Here is a 24,443-nt window from a genome sequence, read left to right as displayed (position 1 = left end):
AGACTACCTACAACAAACCTTAATTTCGCTGAAATTATTCAAACAAAATTTTACACTTCTTGCAAAATTAATTAAAAATTGAATTTTTAAACTAATAATTCAAACATAAACCTTGTTAGACGAGAATTTAATGTGGTACATTTAATATTTAGGATAATGTTATTAATGCGTTTAGTATTAGCGTAAAATTTATTAATAATACAAAAATAATGTTAATGTAAAACGATAGTTATTTTATTAGTCACGGAATTTTTCACAGAATTGCTAATTTTATTTTGCGTCACAACATAAGAAAAATATAAATAATTTATTATAAAAACAGCAGCCAAAAATGGGAAAATATTAATTATGAACGGTATTTCGCATGCGGTTAAAATACCTCACGAGTAAATACTGTAGGTAAATTAGGTTTTCAGTACATTTAACTATAAAATTACGATAGTTCTAGATATTTAAGCATACTTTAATGTTTACTACCTTGTAATAATTAATAATTTTTTAATTAATTCTGCAGGAATTATTGTACATTAGAGGTTTTTGAACTTAAAATAGAAATTCATTCCACGGGGTAACTATAATTAACGGTGCTTGAAATGCGGGTGCAATTTCAATTATCACATACTTTCCAACAAAATCAAACCCACCATCCGATAAACTAGCCTTTATTGTGTCAGCCGGCAAAAATTGAAAATCTTTTTTAGACTGAATGAAACTGTTCTGGAAGCGTAAAATCTCTTTCATCAACTTTTTCCCATTTACCTGAATTTGTTCCTCGAATTCCGCACACATTCGTTGCTTATTTCGGCGTTCAAGTCTCCGCTATTGACGTGAGTACAGTTAAAACAATGGTCAAAATTGGCATTGCTGTGGACTTATTAATCAGTTTTACTTATTAAAATAGAGGTAAAATCAACACCGGACTTTGAGGTGGTAGACATAACTTCTTTCTCCCCACTTCACTTGATCGCCAAGAAAGCACCTGAGCCGTCAGTTCTGTTGAGGTGCCGGGGAACGGTAAGGACAGACGCGTGTGGTGTGCTGTGATATTTTGTTAAATAAACAAGTGAGTTTCGAGAATTTTTATTTTGAGAGATAAGAGTGAACTATATTCATGATAGTGAGCAAGGGTTTACTTGAGCGACGGTGAAGAATTTTAGGTAGGTGTGATACTTTATAAAAATGAAGTTTTCAACTAAGTTTTAAGAATATCCGCTTATTGTTTTTGAAGAAATGATATTTTTCTCATTGAAAATCTGTTACTGAAGAAACAGAAGGTACGCTCCTATTTCTTGTTCATGACAAGATAGTTGAAGCAGAATAAACTCTAAGCTTCTTAGTCCCAAAATTATAGTGCCGAGGTGGTATTATAAAAAGATACGATGGAATGTTTACCACACCCCGACGCTGGATGTCAGTTTTTACAATCTCTGGTGTGAGAGGAGGTAAAAAAACAAACTGGAATATTTTCAACACAATATGAGCTTTATGCTAATTTAACTAAAATGAAAAAAAAACCCACAAATTTTGGTTAGGAAAAAGAAACAATCTTTACTGATAAAAAATTTGATTTCAAACGCACACACGCAAACATGTGATCAAGTAACTGGATACGTTGGAATTTTGGAATGGCCTACTTTGATGGTCTTACATAAAATTATCCAACATAAGATATTTCCTACATTATGAGCGAACTTAATAAATTTTTGGCATTTTTTTCAAAGAAAGCGTAAATGTCTAGACGAGCATTGTCCTTTTTGTTACACAAAACGTCGGTTCAGAAAACTACAAAATTGCAAACAACTAGAAATGACGTCAAAAGTGTTTATCCTCATTACCATTTTTTAAGCAGGCTATAACCGTCCACCATTTTTTGCAATGTTTGGGATCGATTAGTTCAAAGACCACAACTGAATTCTATGTCTGATGCTAGGTTTGATACCAACTTATTTAGTTTTGTAAAAATAAAGTTTGTCAAGTTTGGAACTAAATCTAAGTTTGTAAGTATTCACAGAAATTAAAATATTTGCATCTTGAATAGAAATGTATGTCATTGGAACATTTAGTCAATTTGTTAATTACGAGTAATAATTTGAAATGACATAAATTCACAGTCTTAAATATTTAATTAATATTAAGGAATAGAAAAAAGTTTTACGTTATTCTAACGTTAAAGTTAATCGAAATTTAAATATGCATGGAGTCATTTTTTTAAATATCCGAGAATTTTTTCATTGATATCCATAAAATTATATAAAAGCTTTTCCTAAAAAAAGTCTATTTTCTCTGGAAAATCTCTGAATTATCTACTTAAAATTGTGAATATGAATAATATTAATTAATAATATCAATTTTGATAGCTATAATAGCAATTTTATTAGAAAATGTAGCTTTTGAAATTCAAAAATGTGCAAAAACTGTAAGTAGGTAACAACTAATTTCCCAAATTATTCAATAATGGGTAAAAATAACGTGTCATGACCACGAATGCATCCAAACATTTACTCAGGTTTAACCAACACGCTGATTTTTTGTCTTAGCCACATTGCTGAAACAACAGTTACAATTGACTTTAAAATAACATTATTTGTTATGGTTGTGCTTTTTATTGGCATAATAATATTTGTAACATTACATTGTCACCTACAATTAATCCTTCCTGAAGAGTCACGATCCAGCAGCAACGGTATGACTTACCATCTCCATATTTAAAACCGGAAGAATAAATTTAACAGTCTTGATTATTAAGTAGTGAAGTACAATTAAAGTATTTCCGTCATGTTTATACAATTTGTGCATAACAACGTTGTAACGGTGTTATTTTTCATGAAGTCTGAGGTGACTTTAATGCTCGATCAAGCGACGAACCATCAACACATAAACAACCCTAAGTCATAATTGCAACTGGAGCATATTAGTGTTATTATTGCACCTAAAACTATGCAATAATAAAAGTGCGCTCAAGTAACCGTTGCTTGTGCTACAATTCAACTTGGTTAACACAAATTTGCGCTCAAGTAACTATTTAATGGACAACAATGCAATCGGAACTGTGCAAATGGGAAACTTGAATCATAATCGTGTGACGATTAGAAGTAATTGAAAAAAAAACGGATTTGTGCTTTTTCATTGTTGACAATAATGAGTTCAAGAAAATGACATTTGTGTTATTTAGAACAAGCTTGTGTTAAGGATACGAATAATAGATTGATGCAGTTAGACAGATAACTTTAATATGAGTCGTTTACGCAAGGTGAATGATGTGATCCCGGAAAAAATATTCCTTTCACTTTATTCAAAATGCAATAACATAGAACTGAGTAATCAGCAATTATCGAAAACAATAATTTACGATTGATGACCTGGTCTTTAGTTCACACAATAAATTTAACTAAAGCTTAGAGATCATAGATACTTTCACACTGAGTGGACACGAAAAACTTTAATAAATCGTAATCAATTATTTTCTAATTTATCTAAATGATGACGATTAAAAATTAAACTAATTGTAGGAATTACATTTTTATAATTTTGCGGCCTCAATTATTACCTATTTCTCAAAAGTGCATTTTCTTGCTATTTATTAGCAATGTTTGAAATACAAAAAACTGTTTATAACTTCGTGACAAATATTGAAAGAGAGGCAAAAGTTAATATTTACCCAATACGTTATGGCGACCGCTTCAAAATTTATTTGTTTTGTTAAATTGGTAGTTGGGATATCTCGTTTCTCTACGCAAACAAACGTGATCTGATGTGAGTAATCGATTTTTTGTTATTTAAAATTTCACACGAACATTTTTCTTCCTTATTCCCCTCCTCTTTTAAATTCATTTGAGAGAAAGCTTCTGCACCTGAACTAACCTCAACTGCAATAACACTTCTAATATAGTAGAATGATACTGTCAATAGGAAAGCCATAAACCTCAGAAGATGGTATCTGAGTAAATATGCCACATTTTATTGACTACGCTTATGTTTTTTTTTTGGAAATTGAAGTCATACTAGTAGTGAAAACGTTCCGACATTTGTAATCTTTTTCTCACATTATGATTTTAAAGAATGGTAATTGTTCGATGGTTGGGACCACCTCTGCTTATGCAAGCTTATCCTAGTTTACATCTACAATTTTATTCTCACAATATTATGTGTAACAGTCTCATCCATTACGAGCATTACATAAAATTTGCTTAAAAAAATATAAATACTTTTGGCGATTCCTCCGATGCTAGCAAGTAGTCAGGTAGACTTTCACTATTGTTTGGGTCTTTTCCTAAATCATGGGCATTGTTTACGACCCGAAGTCGATTTTTGTCTTGGTCAGTACGGTCGTTCTGCCTCAGTTCTAGTCGGTTCTGCATGCGTTCGCAGCCTTCTTTTATAAAACACTATTCTTCATACATGACTACTAGAGGATGACTTTCGATACAAAGTGAGAATATTTATTAAGAAAGAAAACTGATTTTTCAATTCGATATCGAATGTCTTGAACGTCCCATAATGGTTCATCGCTAGAGATGCCACATCACAACCAAACTGCAGCAAGATCCGGCTTGTGGAGAGCAATCATCTGACCCACTGACATGTTGGATGACTAAAGTTCTGCTCTCGAATTATCAATCAAAATTCACGTGTCTTGTTAATCGACGATTAAAAAAATAGAGCAATCATGCTGGAAAATCCTAGCCAAAATTAATCATTTTGCGGATGAATAGACTCAAATAAAGAAAAATTTGACGCTCTGTAGTTTCAGGTTTTTGAATGGAACAGGTGTTTTTGATTTTTTATTATTATAGATCTATTAACTTTACGTAACATGAAGCTGAGAGCTTAATAATAAAGCTAAAAAAGCTTTTGCATGCAAATGCTGTCATAATTTATGTCATCTAGCATCAACCCACCCATGTTAGTAACATTTAGTCTGGCAAAGTTTTGTAAAGTAAAATCCAGGTTTTATAGAAATAAATTTGTATTGCTTCACCTTCATGGTTACCAACAAAAATTTTATACATATTTTTTGTAAGCAAACAATTATTAAATAAACAACTTCATTAAACTACTAATAAATGCTCTTCTTAATTGTGATTTTGTCTGCAGCCTACTGTTTATATCCCTTGTCTTCGAAATTGTAACTTGCAAATGCACATTTACTTTGTCACAACATATTTATTATTACAATTTTTTAATATGTACGCAGCTGGATAATTAAATATGGTAATAACTAATCAGAATACTAATTATACTTAAATTTTATTTTGCCTCGACATCATTAATATGTGTAGTGGAAGCCTTCATTACATATAAAAATAATTGAGCAAAGCTACTCCGTTATCCTCATCTTGAAGCAACCTATTCGTGTTTGAAGGTAAAGATAATTCAAGTGTAAAATCTTTATTATCGTTTTTTGAAATATATCATAACCGCTTATTTTACGTAAGTTATTACAGTTTGGTTTATGCACCTTTCAAGGACTTCGACTGGTTAATCAAATGTATTAATTATTTCCTTAAACAAACAATCTCAACTATTTGTGACAAACATAATGGGCATTTAATTAATTTAACGAATTTCTAAACTATTTCCCCACTAAATTGCACAAAATATATTGTTGTCATTGCCATCAAGGATGAGGAAAAGATAATTTACTATGTAGGCGTGTTGGATGGACTCATGCAATAGTTTCGTATGGGTTGTGGTATGCACGTGTAAATGCGCCAACGATGTCGAAGGCTTGCCATTGCCAATCTGTGTTGCAGATAGTGGTTGATCAAGTCAAGGAGATAAGTGGGTCAATGGTTGTGTAAGAATTTTCTTAACTACACAAGCATTGTTGCCATTATTTGAAATTCATATTGTATTCCTACGGAATTGACAATAATGATTGTTTTATTAATTAGCTACAGTGTATTGGAAAGTTGAATTAAACCAGTCGACGATTAAAACAAAGAGTTGTAATTTTTTTTTGTTACAGGGAATGCTGATTCGGATACCGGCGACCATTACGGTCGCCCTTTTGGCCATTTTTAGGATAAGTTTAGCACAGGTAAGTCAACTTGATTGCGTTTTCAGGAAAGAAGTGAAATAAAACGACAGGTCTCGATAATATTATAGTCTCATTTTTCTGAATCGAGTAGTAGGAGGTTGAGGGGAATTTTATTGCACTTTATCAATTATTATTATTTCCTCTAGTGGCTAGTTCACAAGGCGATTATTCACTTTGGAATTAAATAACAATGTATGTATCATAGGAAAGTAGAATGTAATAAAAAATAAAGAAAGAGAGACGTACTAGTTTTCTAAATCAGACAAATAAAAAATATCTCAAATTTTTTATCTGGGAAATTTTTTATCCACATACCTACTAAGTTTTATTTCTTAAAATTTTATAAGTGTGGTCTATTGCAAATTGATTAATAATCCACTTAAACGTCTTAATTACAGTTTAATAGTTTGCAAAAAGCCTGCTGAGAGTTTAATAACACATTCCGAGACTCACATTTGTCACATATTTAGTACCACTGCTTTCAAATTTAAAATATCGAGAGACACAAGGCGCCAGAATTATCTCTTGCTGTTAATGGAGTGTCATTAGTTTTCACAAAGTTATTTTGAAAATTTTCATTTATTAATAACACATTTGTATGTAACTTACATTCGAAATAGTTTCTAAAACATTACTTTGCATATAAAGCTACAACCGTAGTGGATCTCAACAATCATTTTGTTTTTCCTTGATCATTTCTCCAATACTGAACTTAGGTAAATGAGGTCAATAGCGTTGAATATCTCAATTCCAATGTATTTCTCTAAAGGCTAGTCAATGACTTGTTGGTACTTATATATCAATTCGTAGAAATTTATGCTATTTGTATTTAACATTCAGCAATAAGTGCAATAATTTTTAATAAAAAGTTACAATAAATTATACATATTTATTTATTTTACTTTTACTATTCAACGTATAATTTATAAATCCTAATAATATTTTTTGTTTCAGAATACGTCTAACAACCTATTTAGTTGTCCCAACGGTAAGTTTTCCAATTTAAAAATAGATTGTTAACAATTAAAAGAGCATTAAAAGCCACTAAATGGCACAATTCATATTGCCAGCCATTTTAATAATAACGCGATTAACTAAGAATATAACCGTACTGATTAACGGTAATGCTGAAGAAGGCTACTGCAGTAAACCGTTTGGCTGAATCATGGCTTCATTAACTAAGGCAAATAATTTTTCTTTGATTCATTGAAAGTAAGTAGGTTATTAAAAATCGAGTCGATGCACAATTAATTAATTCATTGAGTATAATAACAATTTTTATAAACCAAAGTGTCACACTGTCAGTTGCTGATTTATCAGCCATGTGATAATAGTATTCACTGCTCATTATGTAATTTACCTTATTTGAGAATCTTACATAATTAATAATACATTTGCAACTTGCTGTAGGTAATTATTCTAAGCAATTACCTTCAAATTTTTAATATCTGATTAAGAATCGTTATATTTCTGCATTAGCCTACGCAGTGCCTCAAAAATGTCAGGGACAGTTTATCGGACTACTTATTGAATTGTTTCTTTCAATTGTTCCGGACTAGACTTGTTAACATCTGTGCAAAATTTCGTTAAGTATAAATAATTTATAATTGAGAAAGAAATAAGGAAATGAGTGTTTGTAACGAATCTAAATTTGTAACCTTAGCTTCCAACTGTTTGAAATAATTCTGTTACAGTCACTGCTGAAGTAAATCAAATTTGTTTGATTCCAAACAGTTTCTTTGGGATAATTGATGATTAACGAACCGTTTTATTTATTATCTTGTACAATGGCGTGTGAATCTGATGAATTGATAATTTTACTTGCAAATCATTTCTCTCCAATCAGAAACGATAATACCACAAGAGAAACTAACTTTCAATTAATTTCTTCAGAAAATTTAAAATATGTAGTATTAATATACCACTAAAGAATTGTTGTAATTTACTTAACATGACGGTAAGAAGATATCTGTCTTCGGAATATCGTAGATGTTCAACTCAGCCTGAGGGAAATTGTATAAAAACCACACCTTGATGAGCGCTCTGTCAGTAACGATTTGAAAAGAATCTAGTAGGTACTATGTAAAAGAATGATATCATAAATGACTCTTCTTCTATTTGTTGTATTATATTTATAGATTCTTGGAAAACCTAATTTAAATTTTGTTTTTTTCCAACACACAATAAAATAATCACATAACATTATTATCTTTATTCCCCTTTTAGGATCCTTATTTTCAATTCAAAGCGCCTATCCTTGAACTCCCACTTCAGATATTTTCCTCGTGACTCACTTTAGCAACCCGTTGTCGACCATCAAATTTATGGGTGTTTCAATACCAGGAGAACAGACCGAAAGGTGGTCGACTTTTTGTGTGGGTAAAGAATTTAAAACCAAGGTAGAAATAGTTCAATTATAATAGTTTTTGTCTACAATCTTCGTGACAAAATGCAAAGAGAGAATTCAAAACGTGAAAGTAAATGCGTTGACCTTTAAGATTAATGCAGGCATGTGTCACAAATTTTGGTTTGTAAAAAAATACCATTGTAAGGGCACCGTTAGAGCAAATATGTGTATGTGAGCGCTAGTTATTTTTTTTACTTATTAGCATGTGTTTTATTGCATTTACCGGTTGAAATTCCCACAAAGCAATAATATAATTTTAGCTGCAAGGTCGTTGGTAGTTGTCTATTCAAAAAATGAAGACCCTCAGACGGTTTCATGAATCATAAATTGCACGAAACGCAACTTTTGACTATAAAATCGAAAATGGCAAATTAGCAAGTTAATGGTTAACAATTTCTGTAACCTCGGGCTGTCTTCTAAAGGTTAGTTCGAACATCCTTGAAACGCCTTTGTACATAATGCTAAAATTTCCCCAAATAATCTACATTTTGGAACGCTTAATTACAAGACCAGTTCCAGAGTGCATTTCCTCGAGTAGCTACGCGTTTTTGCCATTTAATGCGTTCGACCCTGAATGGCAAAACGACAGTGTAGTAGAAAAGTTTATTTATTACAACGTACACAGTTTTGCAATTTCTTTCACCTACATATATACAGACACAATTAAACTTACAAGCAGGGACAGTAAGGTTGTGTATTTTAACGGAACAATATGCTAAAGAACTGTAATTCGTGTCACCAGCTCAAAATTGCCATAAAATGGAAACTTCTAAACTGTGGCACCATGAAATGTTGCAAACACACTTTTGTTCTGACACAGATCAATAGGTCAGGACCTCGTAATTCGAGGCGGGTTTGAAGAGAGAATCTTCTTTGGTATTTCCGCAGGTTCTAGATGTTTCACAATCGCTCGATATAAATGCCATAAACTAGTGTTATGTAAAAAGGGCACGGCTTTAGAAGTGCCATTTTTAAATGATTAGTTAATTATGCTAAAACTCGTCTTATATAACGATAATAATAATTATACAAAGCACATGCCTCTCCGCATGAGATGCATAATTGTCTTAGGCTGCATTCTACTACTTTGGAGAGAAAGAAAAAAGCTTCTCTAGAATTAGCTTTCATGTAACTCGAAGATTGTGTAACACAAAGAAGGCATGCAGATTTATGAACACAAACAAATAAAAATATTTTACAAGGTCTTTCATGGAAGCACAATTGAAATAATTTGGTGAATTCGACAAATTCAGTTTCACAAAATGTACAGTTAAAAAGCCTAATTGCCAAGTTTTCACGCAAAAGTGAACATCTTTACTTCTGACTCAGACATAATAATTCGATTATATCATGATATCGCTGACGGAACAAAAACAAAAATTCGAATTTCTTCGTCTTCTTGGAAATGACTTGAAATTGATTAACCTCTTTAAGGCAATTATCAAGAATGCAAAACTGTCTTGGTGTTTTTTACGTTTATTTTATTTGCATGTCTTCCCTGAGTTTTCTCTTAGCTTTCCACAATTGTTTAATTTTGTCAGGTGTTGTCACACCGTCACGAATGATCAGTACATAGAATAAGAAATCTTTTGCTAAATATTTATAAGTTTTCAACTTTCCTTAGCAAAAATAAAAAAGACAAGAGATAATCCAGGACCACAAAATTATATAAGCATAACTAACATAAGCATACTAACTATAAGTATAATAAAATGAATAAGAATAGAAATTACTTTATTTGAACAAAGCATTATTAGATAATCAGAAGATGAAAGAGGTAAATTAAAATGTCTACCATGTGATAGTCAACAGAAGCAGTGACACGTTTATGGACTATGGTGCGTATAAGCGTGAAAATAATTACGTTTTTAATTTCATTCGTAACAAGTTCAATTAGAAAACATTATTATCTTTTAAATAACGACCCAGTTTAACTGTGATTAAGTTGAGTAACGATAATTCAAGATAACTGTCACAGCTAACGACTCAACTTACGAAAAAAAGGCATTCAACTAGAAAAACAATCAAAATTATAGTACCAAATCTCCACTTTTGCAATCCACGTTAATAATAACAGGAACTGATTCATTCACTTGACGCATTTGAAATGTGCTTAATAAAATTTTTATAAATCTTATCTTTTTTTTCTAATTTTAATTGAAATTCTTCTCCTTTTGCAGGTTGGGAACTCCGAGGACTACATTGTTATAAGTTCTTCAATATTAGACATTCTTGGGAAAAAGCAGCGGAACTCTGCAGAAGGTCAGTGTCAGCCCAGTTACGAAGGCTATTTGCAATGCGGTACCACCCAATGTGTACTTGTAACGGCATTTAGAAAAACTTTAGACTAAATAATCAAATATTTAAGTTCAATGGTCCCACATTGTCACACGTTTGTAGAAACGTGAAGAATTGTCTGGAAAATCTGCGAAATAATTTGCATTAGTTAAGCAAGAAAACGCTCACTTTTACGTCCTATGCATCATTACACACAAATATAATTATTCTCATGTGAAAAATATTTCGTAACTTTTCATGAAAGGTGCAATCAGGATTGTATTGAATCTCAAAAATTTCATGACTAAAATAACCTAGTTATCGCGATGGTCCGGTGCAATAATTAGCTAAGCACGTTTAGCAGTCAGTGTTAATAATTTTTCTATTAGTTATTAATCACTCTGAGCTTGTTCGAAATAAAATTAGGCAAATTGCAATTTATTTAGGTTAGGTATAATACCATCACTTCCAATTGTCCAACAAAGATCTGCACTAATTAAGCATTTTGAAACAGGTATTCTGAATCGCTCTGTTTGTTAGCGTTATTACAAAAGCAATTATTCCTTTCATAGTAATAAAACATGTATAAGTCTATTACTGGTTTAAAATAGTTAATAACGGAAACGTTTCAATTTATTACAATTAAAATTTCTTGGCTTGAATTAGTAGTGATTTGATGACAGCTACTTATCTTTTCAAAGACAGAAAGACTGAGATCGAAGCAAAATAAATTTCTCTGAGTAAATACAATCCTTTTGATTTACGTCGATTTTACGTCACTTATTAGTAGAAAAATGCGTGCTCGCCAGAGGCGTAAATATCATCAAACATATAGTTGCTGCACCTGTAGTCTAGCCAAAGATGAGACCTACTTTAAATATCTTGGTCAGGCAGAAATAATCCGAAATTTGAATCGAAGAATGCGTTCGATGGAAAAGGACAGATAAGAGAAATATTCAGGTCGTTGAGATTTTAAAAATTCATTATTTAAATGATGAGGCCTCTATTGATATTTTTCAAACATAAAATAATTAAAGTACCGTACTAGTTACAGAGCTGAACAAATTAATTTCTAAATCATAATTAGCGATTAAAGCGTTGAGATAATTAGTGCGTTAACTTAACATCCTGATGCTAAAATTACACACTGCATTATTTAATAAAATCGAGGACAGTTGGGACAATATATTTTGCTTCAGGTATGGCAGCGACTTGATGTCGGTAGAATCCTACGGAGAAAATAATTTAACGGCAACGATCGCGACTGCTTCAGTGCCCATAGAACGACGAGGGGTCAACCATTACTGGTTGGGTTTGGCATCTTTAGATGACCTACGAACTAATACATTAGAATCTGCAGCCGGAACATTAGTTTCTCAGTATTCCGGTGAGTCAATGTGACTTACTTACCTTCCAATAAGTAACACATAAAAATAGGTTTCTGGTCGCAACATCAACCCGATCCCAAAGCAGGGGAATGTGTAGATGTTGCCGTCACAGAAGAAAACCAATCGTGGGAACTGACAACATGCGAGAGTTTACTCCCTTTCATGTGCCGGTCTAAAGCTTGTCCCTCGGGATCCTTCCATTGTTCCAATGGGAATTGCATCAACCAAAAATTTAGATGCGACAAAGAGGATGATTGCGGAGATGGCTCTGACGAAATTGACTGTGCAGCAAATTGCAATTTTTATCTTGCGAGCAGCGGTGACGTTGTTGAAAGTCCCTACTACCCACACAAATACGCACCCTTGACTAGCTGCAAATGGACCCTTGAAGGGCCTCAAGGACACAATATACTCCTCCAATTCCAAGAATTTGAGACTGAAAAGACTTTCGATACCGTGCAAATTCTAGTCGGGGGACGAACTGAAGACACCTCTGTAAATCTCGCAACTTTATCTGGAAAACAAGATTTGACAAACAGATCGTTTGTCTCGGCTTCCAATTTTATGATTATTAAATTTAGTACTGATGCTTCTGTTGAACGAAAAGGCTTTAGAGCGTCTTGGAAAACTGAACCTCAGACTTGTGGTGGTACCTTACGTGCCACTCCTCAAGCTCAAGTTTTGACATCTCCGGGATATCCAGAACAATATCCTGGAGGACTTGAATGTCTCTACATAATCCAAGCTCAAAACGGACGAATTATCACACTTGAAATTGATGATTTGGATTTAGATAATATTAGAGATTATATCCTTGTGCGTGATGGTGACTCTCCCAAAAATCAAGCAATAGCACGATTGACTGGCGATTTGGAAAATAACCAAAGAGTTGTGATTTCAACGAGCAGCAAACTTTACTTATATTTTAAGACCAGTCTTGGTGATTCGAATCGTGGTTTTAGAATCAGATACACTCAAGGTTGTAGAGCAACAATAGTTGCTCGAAATGGCACTTTAATGTCGCCAGCTTATGGTTTGAGTCAGTATCCCAGTAATCAGGACTGTTTGTACAAAATTAGAAACCCTGGAGGTGGCCCATTGTCTCTAAATTTCGAAAATTTTGATGTCGATAAATCCGATTTTGTTCAAGTTTACGATGGAGCCACTACTAGTGGGTTACGACTTCACTCAGGAAACGGATTTACAGCCGATTCAAAACCCAAAATAACTCTTACGGCATCAAGTGGTGAAATGTTGGTAAGATTTACAACCGATGCTTTACATAGTAGTGAAGGCTGGCTTGCGACTTTCTCTGCCGGTACGTATCCAACATTACAAAAAAGGACTATTCTATGAGATTTATTTCAGATTGTCCTCAATTACAACCAGGAGCTGGTGCAATGGCGTCAAGTAGAGATACGGCTTTCGGAACCATCATTACGTTTAATTGTCCGACTGGACAAGAATTCGCAACAGGACGTAATAGATTAACCACTCAATGCCTACCTGGTGGTAACTGGTCTGTGAGTTATATTCCGAAATGTCAGGAAGTTTACTGCGGACCAGTTCCGCAAATCGATAATGGGTTTTCCATTGGTTCCACAAATGTGACCTATCGGGGCCAAGCAATGTACCAGTGTTATGCTGGATTCGCGTTTCCAACTGGACAACCAATTGAGAAAATTTCATGTTTATCGGATGGCCGCTGGGAGAAGAAACCCAACTGCCTTGGTAGACAATTACTAGTATTGTTAGTTTTTTTCTATAACTGGAATTTATAGCATCTCAATGTGCTGCACTTCCGGAAGTACCGCATGCCAATGTTACGATATTAAACGGCCAAGGTCGATCGTACGGAACCATAGTGCGTTATGAGTGTGAACCTGGATACATAAGAACAGGACCACCTGTAATTCTATGTATGAGTAATGGTACCTGGTCTGGTGAAGTACCAACATGTTCAAGTATGACTCTCATGATAGATAAATGTGGGTATCAAAACTGTTTCACTTTTAGGAGCAAAATGTCCCGAGTTCCCCGAAATCAAGAACGGGTTCTTTACTGATACTTCGCGTTTTTATTTCTTTAATGATGAAGCCCGCGTCCAGTGTTACAAAGGTTACAAACTTGTGGGTAACAACATCATGAGATGTGGTGAAAACCAAATTTTTAACAACCCTCCAAAATGTGAGGATATCAATGAATGTATCAGCAGTCAGTGTGACAGTGCCTCAACTGAATGTATTAACTCCCCCGGTTCTTTCCATTGCAAATGTCGTAAAGGCTTCTCGCCTACGTTAGAATGCCGACCAGTTGGTGATCTCGGTCTCACTAATGGAGGAATCCCAGACGAGGCAATTACAGTTTCAAGCAGCGAATCTGGATATGATAAAACGGTACTACTCACTTTTTCTCAATGAGAACAAACTGTAATACGATTTTTAGATGGTGCGTCTTAACAGTGGTGTAGGTTGGTGTGGAAATACCAACGAAGCTGGTTCCAACTGGGTTCTCATCGATTTAAAAGCCCCAACTATAATTCGCGGATTTAGAACAACAAGCGTACCACGTCCTGACGGCACTCTCGCTTTCACTTCAGCCGTTCGTATCCAATACACCGATGACCTCACTGATGTGTTCAAAGATTACAGAAATCCAGATGGTACCGCTGTTGAATTCAGGATATTGGAACCCACTTTATCGATATTGAATCTCCCGGTGCCAATTGAAGCACAATATATCAAGTTCAAGGTTCAAGATTATGTCGGGGCCCCATGTTTGAAACTTGAAGTAATGGGGTGTACCAGGTTGGAATGTTCTGATATCAATGAATGTGTTGTTGATAATGGCGGGTGTGATCAAAAGTGTATCAACAGTGCTGGAGATTTCTCGTGTAGTTGCAATGTCGGGTTTGAGCTTTATTCCGGAAATGGTACCGCTGCTTACTATATTGAAAAATCCGAAAACGGGTTACGAGATGGTGATACGTACCAAGTAAACAAATCGTGTGTTCCGGTAATGTGTCCTAGTTTATCAGCGCCGGAAAATGGAGTCATTTTATCAACGAAAGAAAAGTACCACTTTGGTGATCTAGTCAGGTTCCAGTGCAATTTCGGATATGTTTTATCCGGATCCTCTGCACTTTTGTGTACTTCCACCGGAAACTGGAATGGTACAATGCCTGAATGTTCATGTAAGTACTTTTTTATTTTAATTAGTTTAATTTCATGATGAAATAATTTTATAGATGCTAAATGCGTTTCACTACCTGACGATAAAAATGAAGGATTAAAAATATTAAGAGCTGACGAAAGTAGTGTTTTAGTACCGTTCAGAGAAAATGTTACATTGACTTGCAGTAGTACCGGTCGAAAATTAAGAGGAACTTACACTTCCGGTTTTAGGCAATGCGTCTATGACCCTAAACCTGTAAGATCATATTTTCTATTAATAAAAAATATTAAGATATCAATTTAGGGTTTCCCCGATTATTGGTTGAGTGGCGCTCCCCCTTCGTGCCCCCGAGCTGACTGTGGAATCCCTCCACCAACCCCCGGGGCCGAATACGGAAAATACGTTGATACTAAATACCAATCGTCATTCTTCTTTGGTTGTCAAAATACTTTTAAACTCGCCGGTCAAAGCAGCAAACACGACAACATCGTCCGATGCCAAGCAAACTCCGTCTGGGATTTCGGTGATTTACGTTGCGAGGGCCCCGTTTGTGAAGACCCAGGACGTCCAAGTGATGGTCACCAAATCGCCCGAAGCTATGAGCAAGGCTCTGAAGTCAGTTTCGGGTGCAACCGACCTGGTTATATTTTAATTAATCCAAGACCGATAACTTGCGTGCGAGACCCAGAGTGTAAAGTCGTGAGACCTCTTGGACTTGCCTCGGGAAGAATTCCAGATTCAGCTATTAACGCAACTAGTGAAAGGCCGAATTATGAGGCAAGGAATATTAGATTGAATTCGGTTACGGGATGGTGTGGAAAACAAGAAGCTTTTACTTATGTTAGCGTCGATTTGGGAAAAGTGTACCGTGTTAAAGCCATTCTAGTAAAAGGCGTTGTTACTAATGATATCGTCGGACGACCTACGGAAATTAGATTCTTCTACAAACAAGCAGAAAATGAGAATTACGTGGTCTACTTCCCCAATTTCAATCTCACCATGAGAGATCCTGGAAATTACGGCGAATTAGCAATGATTTCATTACCCAAATATGTCCAAGCCAGATTTGTTATTTTAGGGATTGTAAGTTACATGGATAATGCGTGTTTGAAATTCGAACTGATGGGTTGTGATGAACCGGCCACGGAACCACTTTTGGGTTACGACTATGGGTACTCTCCGTGTGTTGGTAAGATACTAATGTCTTATCTGTTTACAGTACTAAGTAAATTTATTTAGATAACGAAACGCCTGTTTTCCAAAATTGTCCACAACAACCTATTGTTGTCCAAAAAGATGCCAACGGGGGACTTCTCCCAATTAATTTCACAGAACCAACCGCAGTTGATAATTCCGGAAGCATTGCTCGTCTTGAAGTCAAACCGGCAAACTTTAAAACACCAATGTATGTTTTCCAAGACACGGTGGTCAAATACGTTGCGTTCGATTACGACGGAAATGTGGCCATTTGTGAAATAAATATCACAGTTCCTGGTATTACTTTTCAACAATTTTATATTTAAAAACCTTAACTTTGATTTTCTAGACCATACACCACCGAAATTGAGCTGCCCTCAAAGCTACGTTATTGAATTAGTCGACAGACAAGACAGTTACGTTGTTAACTTCAATGAAACTCGTCGTAGAATCAACACCACTGATGATTCTGGTGAAGTTCATGTTACTTTCATCCCAGATAAAGCTACTATCGCTATTGGCACCTTTGAAAATGTAACAGTTGTTGCGGCAGACAAATACGGGAATAAAGCTACTTGTCACTTCCAAGTTTCGGTACAAGCGACTCCTTGTGTTGATTGGGAACTTAAACCGCCAGTAAATGGCGCTTTAAACTGTCTACCTGGAGACAAAGGATTACAATGTATTGCTACTTGTAATCCTGGATTCAGATTTACTGACGGTGATCCGGTAAAAACCTTCTCGTGTGATGCTAAAACACCATGGACCCCGACATCGGTAGTACCTGATTGTGTTTCAGAAAGTAAGATCGCAACTCACCTTTTGAGTTCGTACTTCACTGAATAAATTTTTAGATACCCAACAGGCAGATTATCACGTTACTGCCACAGTCAACTATCGGGCAAATGGTGCTGTTGCAACAGCTTGTCTCAATCAATATTCCGAGCTAATTTCTCAGTACTACACCAACCTCAACAATATTTTATCAGAGAGATGTTCTGCTGTTAATGTAAAAATGGCAGTTTCATTCTTGGAAGCAGTACCTTCATTAATTAAAGAAAATGTAGTCAAAATTGATTACATTTTGAATATAGTACCGGTAGTAAGACAACCACAATTGTACGATCTTTGTGGCAGTACTCTGAATTTAATGTTTGACTTATCAGTACCATATGCAAATGCCGTCATCGAACCCTTGCTAAACGTGTCAGCAATTGGCAACCAATGTCCTCCATTGAGAGCTTTGAATTCGACAAACATTAGAGGATTCACTTGTAGTGTTGGTGAAGTACTAAACATGGACACTAATGACGTTCCTAGATGCTGTAAGTCATTTATTAACGATATTTAGTATATATGTATATTGTGTAAATTATAGTACATTGCCCTGCTGGAACTTATGCTGGAGAGAAACAGAAAGAGTGCACATATTGCCCTCGCGGGTACTATCAAAACCGCGACCGTCAAGGTTCCTGCAATCGTTGTCCTCAAGGTACCTACACTCGTGAAGAAGGTTCTAAAAGTGTCCACGACTGCATCCCCGTTTGCGGTTACGGAACTTACTCCCCTACAGGGTTAGTTCCTTGCTTAGAATGCCCACGTAATAGTTTCACAAGTGAACCACCAACCGGAGGCTTCAAAGACTGTCAAGCTTGCCCAGCTAACACCTTTACGTACCAACCGGCAGCCCCCGGAAAAGATCGCTGCAGACCTAAATGTAGCCCTGGGTACTACTCTCCGACCGGTTTAGCTCCGTGTTCCGCTTGCCCACGCGATTTCTATCAATCTTTACCTGGACAAACCTCATGCAATGAATGTCCCACAAATATGAAAACTGAAGGACCTGCAGCGACCGGCCGCGATGAATGCCATCCGGTGCAATGTACTGAAAATGCCTGCCAACACGGCGGCCTTTGCGTACCTTTGGGTCACAACATACAGTGTATTTGCCCAGCTGGATTTTCCGGAAGGCGTTGTGAAATTGACATTGACGAATGTTCCTCACAACCATGCTATAACGGTGGTACTTGTGTAGATTTGCCTCAGGGTTACAGGTGTCAATGCGCTCCAGGCTACGCTGGGATTAATTGCCAGGAAGAAAGGTCAGATTGTAGGAATGACACTTGCCCAGAACGAGCAATGTGTAAAGACGAACCAGGATATAATAACTACACTTGTCTTTGCCGCTCTGGTTACACTGGAGTTGATTGTGACGTTACGGTACTTTTCCTAAATCTCAAATTTTGACACATTTCTACCTTCTGTTTCTAGATCGACCCTTGCAGTGCCTCAGGAAACCCTTGCAATAACGGTGCCACTTGCATAGCCTTACAACAAGGCAGATTCATGTGTGAATGCTTACCCGGTTGGGATGGCCAAACCTGCGATATCAACATAGACGACTGTGCCGAAAAACCATGCTTATTAGGCGCAAACTGCACTGATTTAGTTGCCGATTTTAGCTGCAATTGCCCTCCAGGATTTTCAGGAAAACGCTGCCAAGATAAAATCGACTTATGTGGTCGAAATCCGTGCAAAAATGGCATTTGCGTTGACAAACTTTTCTACCACGAATGCGTTTGTTACCCAGGTTGGGCTGGCGAATCCTGCCAATCTAACATTAACGACTGTGCCCAAAATCCTTGCGAAAATGGAGGACATTGTATTGACGAAATCAACGATTTTACTTGCACATGCGAACCTGGATTTACGGGGAAAAAATGTCAACATACGATCGATTTTTGTTCGTCGAAACCATGCCAAAACGGGGCAAGTTGTACCGATTTGGTTGACGGCTTTTCGTGTAAATGTCGCCCCGGTTTTGTCGGTTTGCAGTGTGAAGCTGAGATTGATGAATGTCTGAGTGATCCTTGCAATCCCATCGGTACCGAAAGATGCGTCGATTTAGATAACAAATTTGTATGTATGTGTCGCGAGGGATACTCTGGAGTATACTGTGAGGAAAACATTGACGATTGCCGATCTGATCCTTGTCTAAATGGAGGATCATGTCGAGATGAAATAGGCTCATACAAATGTATTTGCCAACCAGGATGGACCGGTACTAACTGTGAAACGGACATTGGAAGTTGTTATTCAAAACCGTGCCAAAATGATGCCAAATGTATCAACCTCTTCCAAGACTATTTCTGCGTGTAAGTAACAAATATTTACACAGTGAATTGTAAAAAAATAATTGGAAAAATTACAGATGTCCATCGGGAACTGATGGCAAACAGTGTGAAACAGCTCCCGAACGATGTATCGGAAATCCTTGCATGCATGGAGGAAAATGTCAAGATTTTGGATCAGGACTTAACTGTTCTTGTTCTGATGGTTTCACTGGTATAGGATGTCAGTACGAATACGATGCTTGTCAAGCAAATGCATGCAAAAATGGAGCGACTTGTACTAACGATCCCTTTGGATTCAAGTGTGTTTGTGCTCCAGGATTCACAGGAAAATACTGTGAAGAAGATATCATCGATTGTAAAGAGAATTCGTGTCCTCCGAGTGCTACATGTATCGATCTCACAGACCGATTTTACTGTCAATGTCCATTCAATTTAACTGGTGAAGACTGCCGTAAAAGTAAGTGTTGTAAATTGTTGTAAATATTGTTTTAATCATTGTTTCAACAGCAATTTCCGTCGATTATGACTTGTACTTTAGCGACGCGACCCGAAGCTCGGCCTCTCAAGCCGTCCCATTCTACACAGGCTCTAAGTCAAGTCTTACAATTGCAATGTGGATTCAATTCACACAAAAAGACGAGAATGGAATTTTCTTCACGCTGTATAGCGTTTCGTATGTGGTTTTATACCACTGTTGAATCAAATTTTAACATACTTTTTTAGGTCTAAACACATTCCTAAAGACAGAAAACCGTTAATCCAAGCACATTCAAACGGTGTTCAAGTGTCACTTTTCCCAGACATTCAGGACGTTTATCTCAGTTATAGAGACTACACCACCATCAATGATGCCCAATGGCACCACATCGCTATCGTATGGGATGGTGAAAATGGTGGAGAACTTAAATTAATCACTGAAGGTTTGATTGCTAGCAAAGTTGAAGGTTACGGAAGCGGCCGCAAATTACCCGAATAGTACGCCATATATTAAAAGATTTTTTTTTTAATTAATTATGTTTTCCTAGTGCTTGGGTTACCTTAGGTAGACCCCAATCCGGAAACCCCAAAGCTTATACCGAATCCGGCTTCCAAGGCCATTTGACTAAGGTTCAAATCTGGGGACGCGCTTTAGACGTTACTAATGAAGTACAAAAACAAGTAAGAGACTGCCGAACAGAACCAGTTCTCTACAGAGGTCTAATCCTGACTTGGGCTGGTTATGAAGAGACTGTAGGAGGTGTAGAAAGAATAGTACCCTCTCACTGCGGCCAACGAATTTGTCCTCCGGGATACATCGGTACCAAGTGCCAGGAACTCCAAGTTGATAAAATTGCCCCAAAAGTTGAATACTGCCCTGGTGATTTATGGATCATTACAAAGAATGGATCGGCACTTGTCTCCTGGGATGAACCCCATTTTAGTGACAATGTTGGCGTAGTGAAAATTTTAGAAAAGAATGGTCACAGACCAGGTCAAACTTTACTTTGGGGTATTTATCAAATTTCGTACGTGGCGTTGGATGAAGCTGGAAATTCGGCTACTTGCAACTTCAAAGTGTCTGTCTTATGTAAGTTTTTGACATTTAAACTGAGCATTTGCAAAAAAATTATTATTAGCTGAGTTTTGTCCGGAATTGCCCGACCCTGTTGGAGGAGTTCAAGTTTGTAAGGATTGGGGCGCTGGTGGTCAGTTTAAAGTATGCGAAATTGCGTGCAATCAAGGGCTACGATTCTCGCAAGAAATTCCCAAATTCTACACTTGCGGAGCTGAGGGCTTTTGGAGACCAACAACCAACCCAAATCTTCCCATGGTTTACCCTGCTTGTTCTAGTAAGTGTTTTATTTGCTGTGAGAAATTTAAAGTGAAATAATTATGTTTAGCAACTAAACCGGCTCAACGCGTCTTCAAAATTTCGATGCTGTTTCCAAGTTCGGTACTTTGCAACGAGGCCGGACAAGGAGTACTAAGACAAAGGGTCCGAAATGCCGTCAACAGTTTGAACCGAGATTGGAATTTCTGTTCATTCTCGGTTGAAGGCACACGAGAGTGTAAGGAACTAAACATTGATGTGAAATGTGACCACAGAACTAGTCGTCAAGTCAGACAAGCGAACGATGAAGATGACGGTGGTACCTATGTTATTGATGCTAGCGTACCTGTCGAAAAGTAAGTACTGTGATAATTTTCAATGAATTTTTTAGCATCGTTCTTCGTAAAAAGACTGCATTTCAAAGCATGGTATTTTCATTTATCATCAAACCTTTTATTCCACTTATTCTATGTATGCATGCTGTTTTAGTTAGTAGTTAGTTGAATGTGTAGCCATAGCATGTCCTCTGTATTGTAGAAGTGCCCGCCAAGGACGGCAATCATCCAGCGACACCTACAACATAGAAATCTCCTTCCCAGCAGTAAAGTAAGCACTCTTATTTCATGCATGCACTTCGTAAATTCATTCATTTTCAACTCCTCCAAACTTAATCATAACCAAACTAATTTTGTAGCGACCCTGTTATACATTCCAACACCAACGAACGCTCAGCTGTCAAACACTTACTCGAAAAACTCATCTTGGAAGAAGACCAATTCGATGTTCGCGACATTCTTCCAAACACAGTCCCCGATCCATCATCTCTAATGCTTGAATCCGATTACGCTTGTCCAGTGGGACAAGTGGTAATGGCTCCAGACTGCGTCCAATGTGCCATTGGTTCTTACTATGATAAGAAAACAAAGACTTGCATTCCGTGTCCTCAAGGGACGTACCAAAGTGAAGCGGGACAATTGCAATGTATCCAATGTCCAGTCATTGCAGGACGTGCAGGAGTCACAGTGGGATTAGGAGCACGAAGTGCTTCCGATTGTAAAGAACGTTGTCCTGCTGGAAAATACTACGACCATGATGCTGGACTTTGCCGCAGCTGCGGACATGGTTTCTACCAACCGGAAGAAGGTTCCTTTTCGTGCCAAATCTGCGGTTTGGGGAAAACCACCCGAACTAGCGAAGCTGTTTCGCAAAAAGAATGCCGAGATGAGTGTGAAAGTGGCATGCAGTTGGCTTTGGACGGTAAATGCGAAGCTTGTCCCAGAGGTACTTACAGGACTCAAGGAATACAAGCGGCTTGTCAAGGATGTCCTTTGGGGAGGACCACACCTAAGACTGGTGCTATGACTATTGAGGAGTGTTCACTGCCGGTTTGCACCCCCGGCACGTATCTAAATGGTACTTTGAACAGTTGCATCCCTTGCAAGAAAGGGTACTACCAGTCCGAGTCGCAACAAACAACCTGTATTCGTTGTCCAGAAAATACAAGCACTAAGAGTACTGCAGCGGTAAGTACTACTAGAATGTTATCAATAAAATTTAATTGATTCATTCCAGACCAGCAAAGCCGAATGCATCAACCCTTGCACTATGAATGAATCAGGCATGCATTGCGATGCTAATGCCCACTGCTTATTAAACTCAGAATCAGGAGAATTCCGATGCGAGTGCAACACCGGCTTCAATGGTACCGGTCATGAGTGTACTGACGTTTGTGAAGGTTACTGCGACAACGATGGCGTCTGTGTCAAGGATATAAGGGGTCAACCATCCTGCCGATGCATCGGTAGTTTCACTGGTCGTCACTGTACCGAAAAGTCCGAATTTGCGTACATCGCCACCGGCATAGCTGTAGCTGTTATTATTATAATTATCATCGTTTTGCTAATTTGGATGATCTGTGCAAGGTAAACATAATGAATTTGTCATAAGAGTTACTATTTTCGATGTAGGTCTCATCGCAGGAAAGAACCAAAGAAATTGCTCACCCCCGCGACTGATCAAAACGGATCTCAAGTCAATTTCTACTACGGAGCTCCAACTCCATACGCTGAAAGTATAGCACCGAGTCACCACTCGACTTATGCTCACTATTACGATGATGAAGAAGATGGATGGGAAATGCCCAACTTTTACAACGAGACATACATGAAGGAAAGTCTCCATAATGGAGTGAATGGGAAAATGAATAGTTTAGCTAGATCGAATGCCAGTATTTACGGTACAAAAGACGACTTATACGATAGACTTAAACGACATGCTTACCCGGGCAAGAAAGGTAATGAGTAAGTAATAAGTGTGAGTGGTACTAACACTAACATTTTCCAGATAAAAGTGACAGTGACAGTGAAGGTCAATAGTTAATTCTGGTCAGCAATTAATTAAATGCTCAAGTAGCACAACAAATTTCTAGTGAACAATTTTTTCTTGTTAATATGTTTATTATAAGTACTACCATAGTTGTTAAATTATATTAATGTAAAATATTAACAATATGTTCAGTTATGTTGTGTGATGTAATTTTACATATTTGTAATTCTCGTACCTTCATCCGCTTATTATTATTTATAGTCACGAAACTGTCTTTTTTACTTTTTTATACAAATCGAAATATTTAATTATTGTCGTTACTGTAATTAGGTAGAGTTCTGATGATGTAATTATTTTTAATTATTGTGTTTAAGAGTGCGTCAGAATGAATGTGAAAGTTTTGTATACATATTATACTAGTACCTAGTCTAATATGTGTAATGTTCTAACTCAGATTATTATGCCTAGTTTTCTTGGTCATTTTCCTATGTTCTATGCATTTTTTTCAACAAAAACCATAGATTCAGTTGTTACGTCTGGCTCACATTTTTAAGAAATCAGAAAAAAAGGGTAGTTTTCTTTATTTTTAGCATAAAATCTAGCTCACATTAGAGTTAAGAACATTACGCATCATAGACTACTTATACTTATAAGAATGACTGAATAAAATATTACATAAAAAATTCTCGCT

The 24,443-nt window shown here is 36.6% G+C and overlaps 1 protein-coding gene across 2 annotated transcripts; it reads left to right on the top strand.

Annotated features, from left to right (window-relative positions):
- Positions 1-998: 998 nt before the first annotated feature.
- LOC123007577 (sushi, von Willebrand factor type A, EGF and pentraxin domain-containing protein 1) lies at positions 999-24,435 on the top strand. 2 transcript variants are annotated; one of them, XM_044402956.1, is made up of 28 exons: positions 999-1,157; positions 5,969-6,040; positions 6,995-7,028; positions 10,628-10,709; positions 11,924-12,111; positions 12,162-13,430; positions 13,481-13,843; positions 13,894-14,076; positions 14,129-14,508; positions 14,558-15,305; positions 15,360-15,541; positions 15,590-16,475; positions 16,526-16,780; positions 16,833-17,285; positions 17,338-17,808; positions 17,862-18,703; positions 18,755-19,638; positions 19,695-20,074; positions 20,125-20,290; positions 20,341-20,592; positions 20,643-21,184; positions 21,234-21,446; positions 21,498-21,783; positions 21,965-22,033; positions 22,122-22,950; positions 23,000-23,349; positions 23,395-23,720; positions 23,771-24,435. In XM_044402956.1, the coding sequence occupies exons 2-28, from the start codon at positions 5,972-5,974 to the stop codon at positions 23,800-23,802; spliced, it is 10,734 nt and encodes a 3,577-aa protein (XP_044258891.1). In that variant the 5' UTR covers positions 999-1,157; positions 5,969-5,971; the 3' UTR covers positions 23,803-24,435. The 2 variants fall into 2 exon arrangements, with proteins under 2 accessions (XP_044258891.1, XP_044258892.1); XM_044402957.1 differs by lacking the exon at positions 21,965-22,033.
- The last annotated feature ends 8 nt before the right edge of the window (positions 24,436-24,443 follow it).

The sequence above is a fragment of the Tribolium madens genome, unplaced genomic scaffold (genome assembly GCF_015345945.1).
Source record: "Tribolium madens isolate multiple individuals breed KSU strain unplaced genomic scaffold, Tmad_KSU_1.1 Scaffold_3;HRSCAF=73;Tcas5.2_LG2, whole genome shotgun sequence".
NCBI lineage: Eukaryota > Metazoa > Arthropoda > Insecta > Coleoptera > Tenebrionidae > Tribolium > Tribolium madens.
The sequence above is the reverse complement of the archived record's forward strand: the minus strand, read 5'-3'. Positions and strand labels throughout refer to the sequence as shown.

What these genes read in the sequence shown, in the direction of transcription:
- LOC123007577 (XM_044402956.1), top strand. Translation starts at nt 5,972, where the DNA reads ATGCTGATTCGGATACCGGCGACCATTACGGTCGCCCTTTTGGCCATT. An exon ending in TACAATGCCTGAATGTTCAT is followed by an intron (nt 15,306 to 15,359) that starts GTAAGTACTTTT and finishes ATAATTTTATAG; the next exon opens with ATGCTAAATGCGTTTCACTA. An exon ending in TGCTTACCCGGGCAAGAAAG is followed by an intron (nt 23,721 to 23,770) that starts GTAATGAGTAAG and finishes AACATTTTCCAG; the next exon opens with ATAAAAGTGACAGTGACAGT.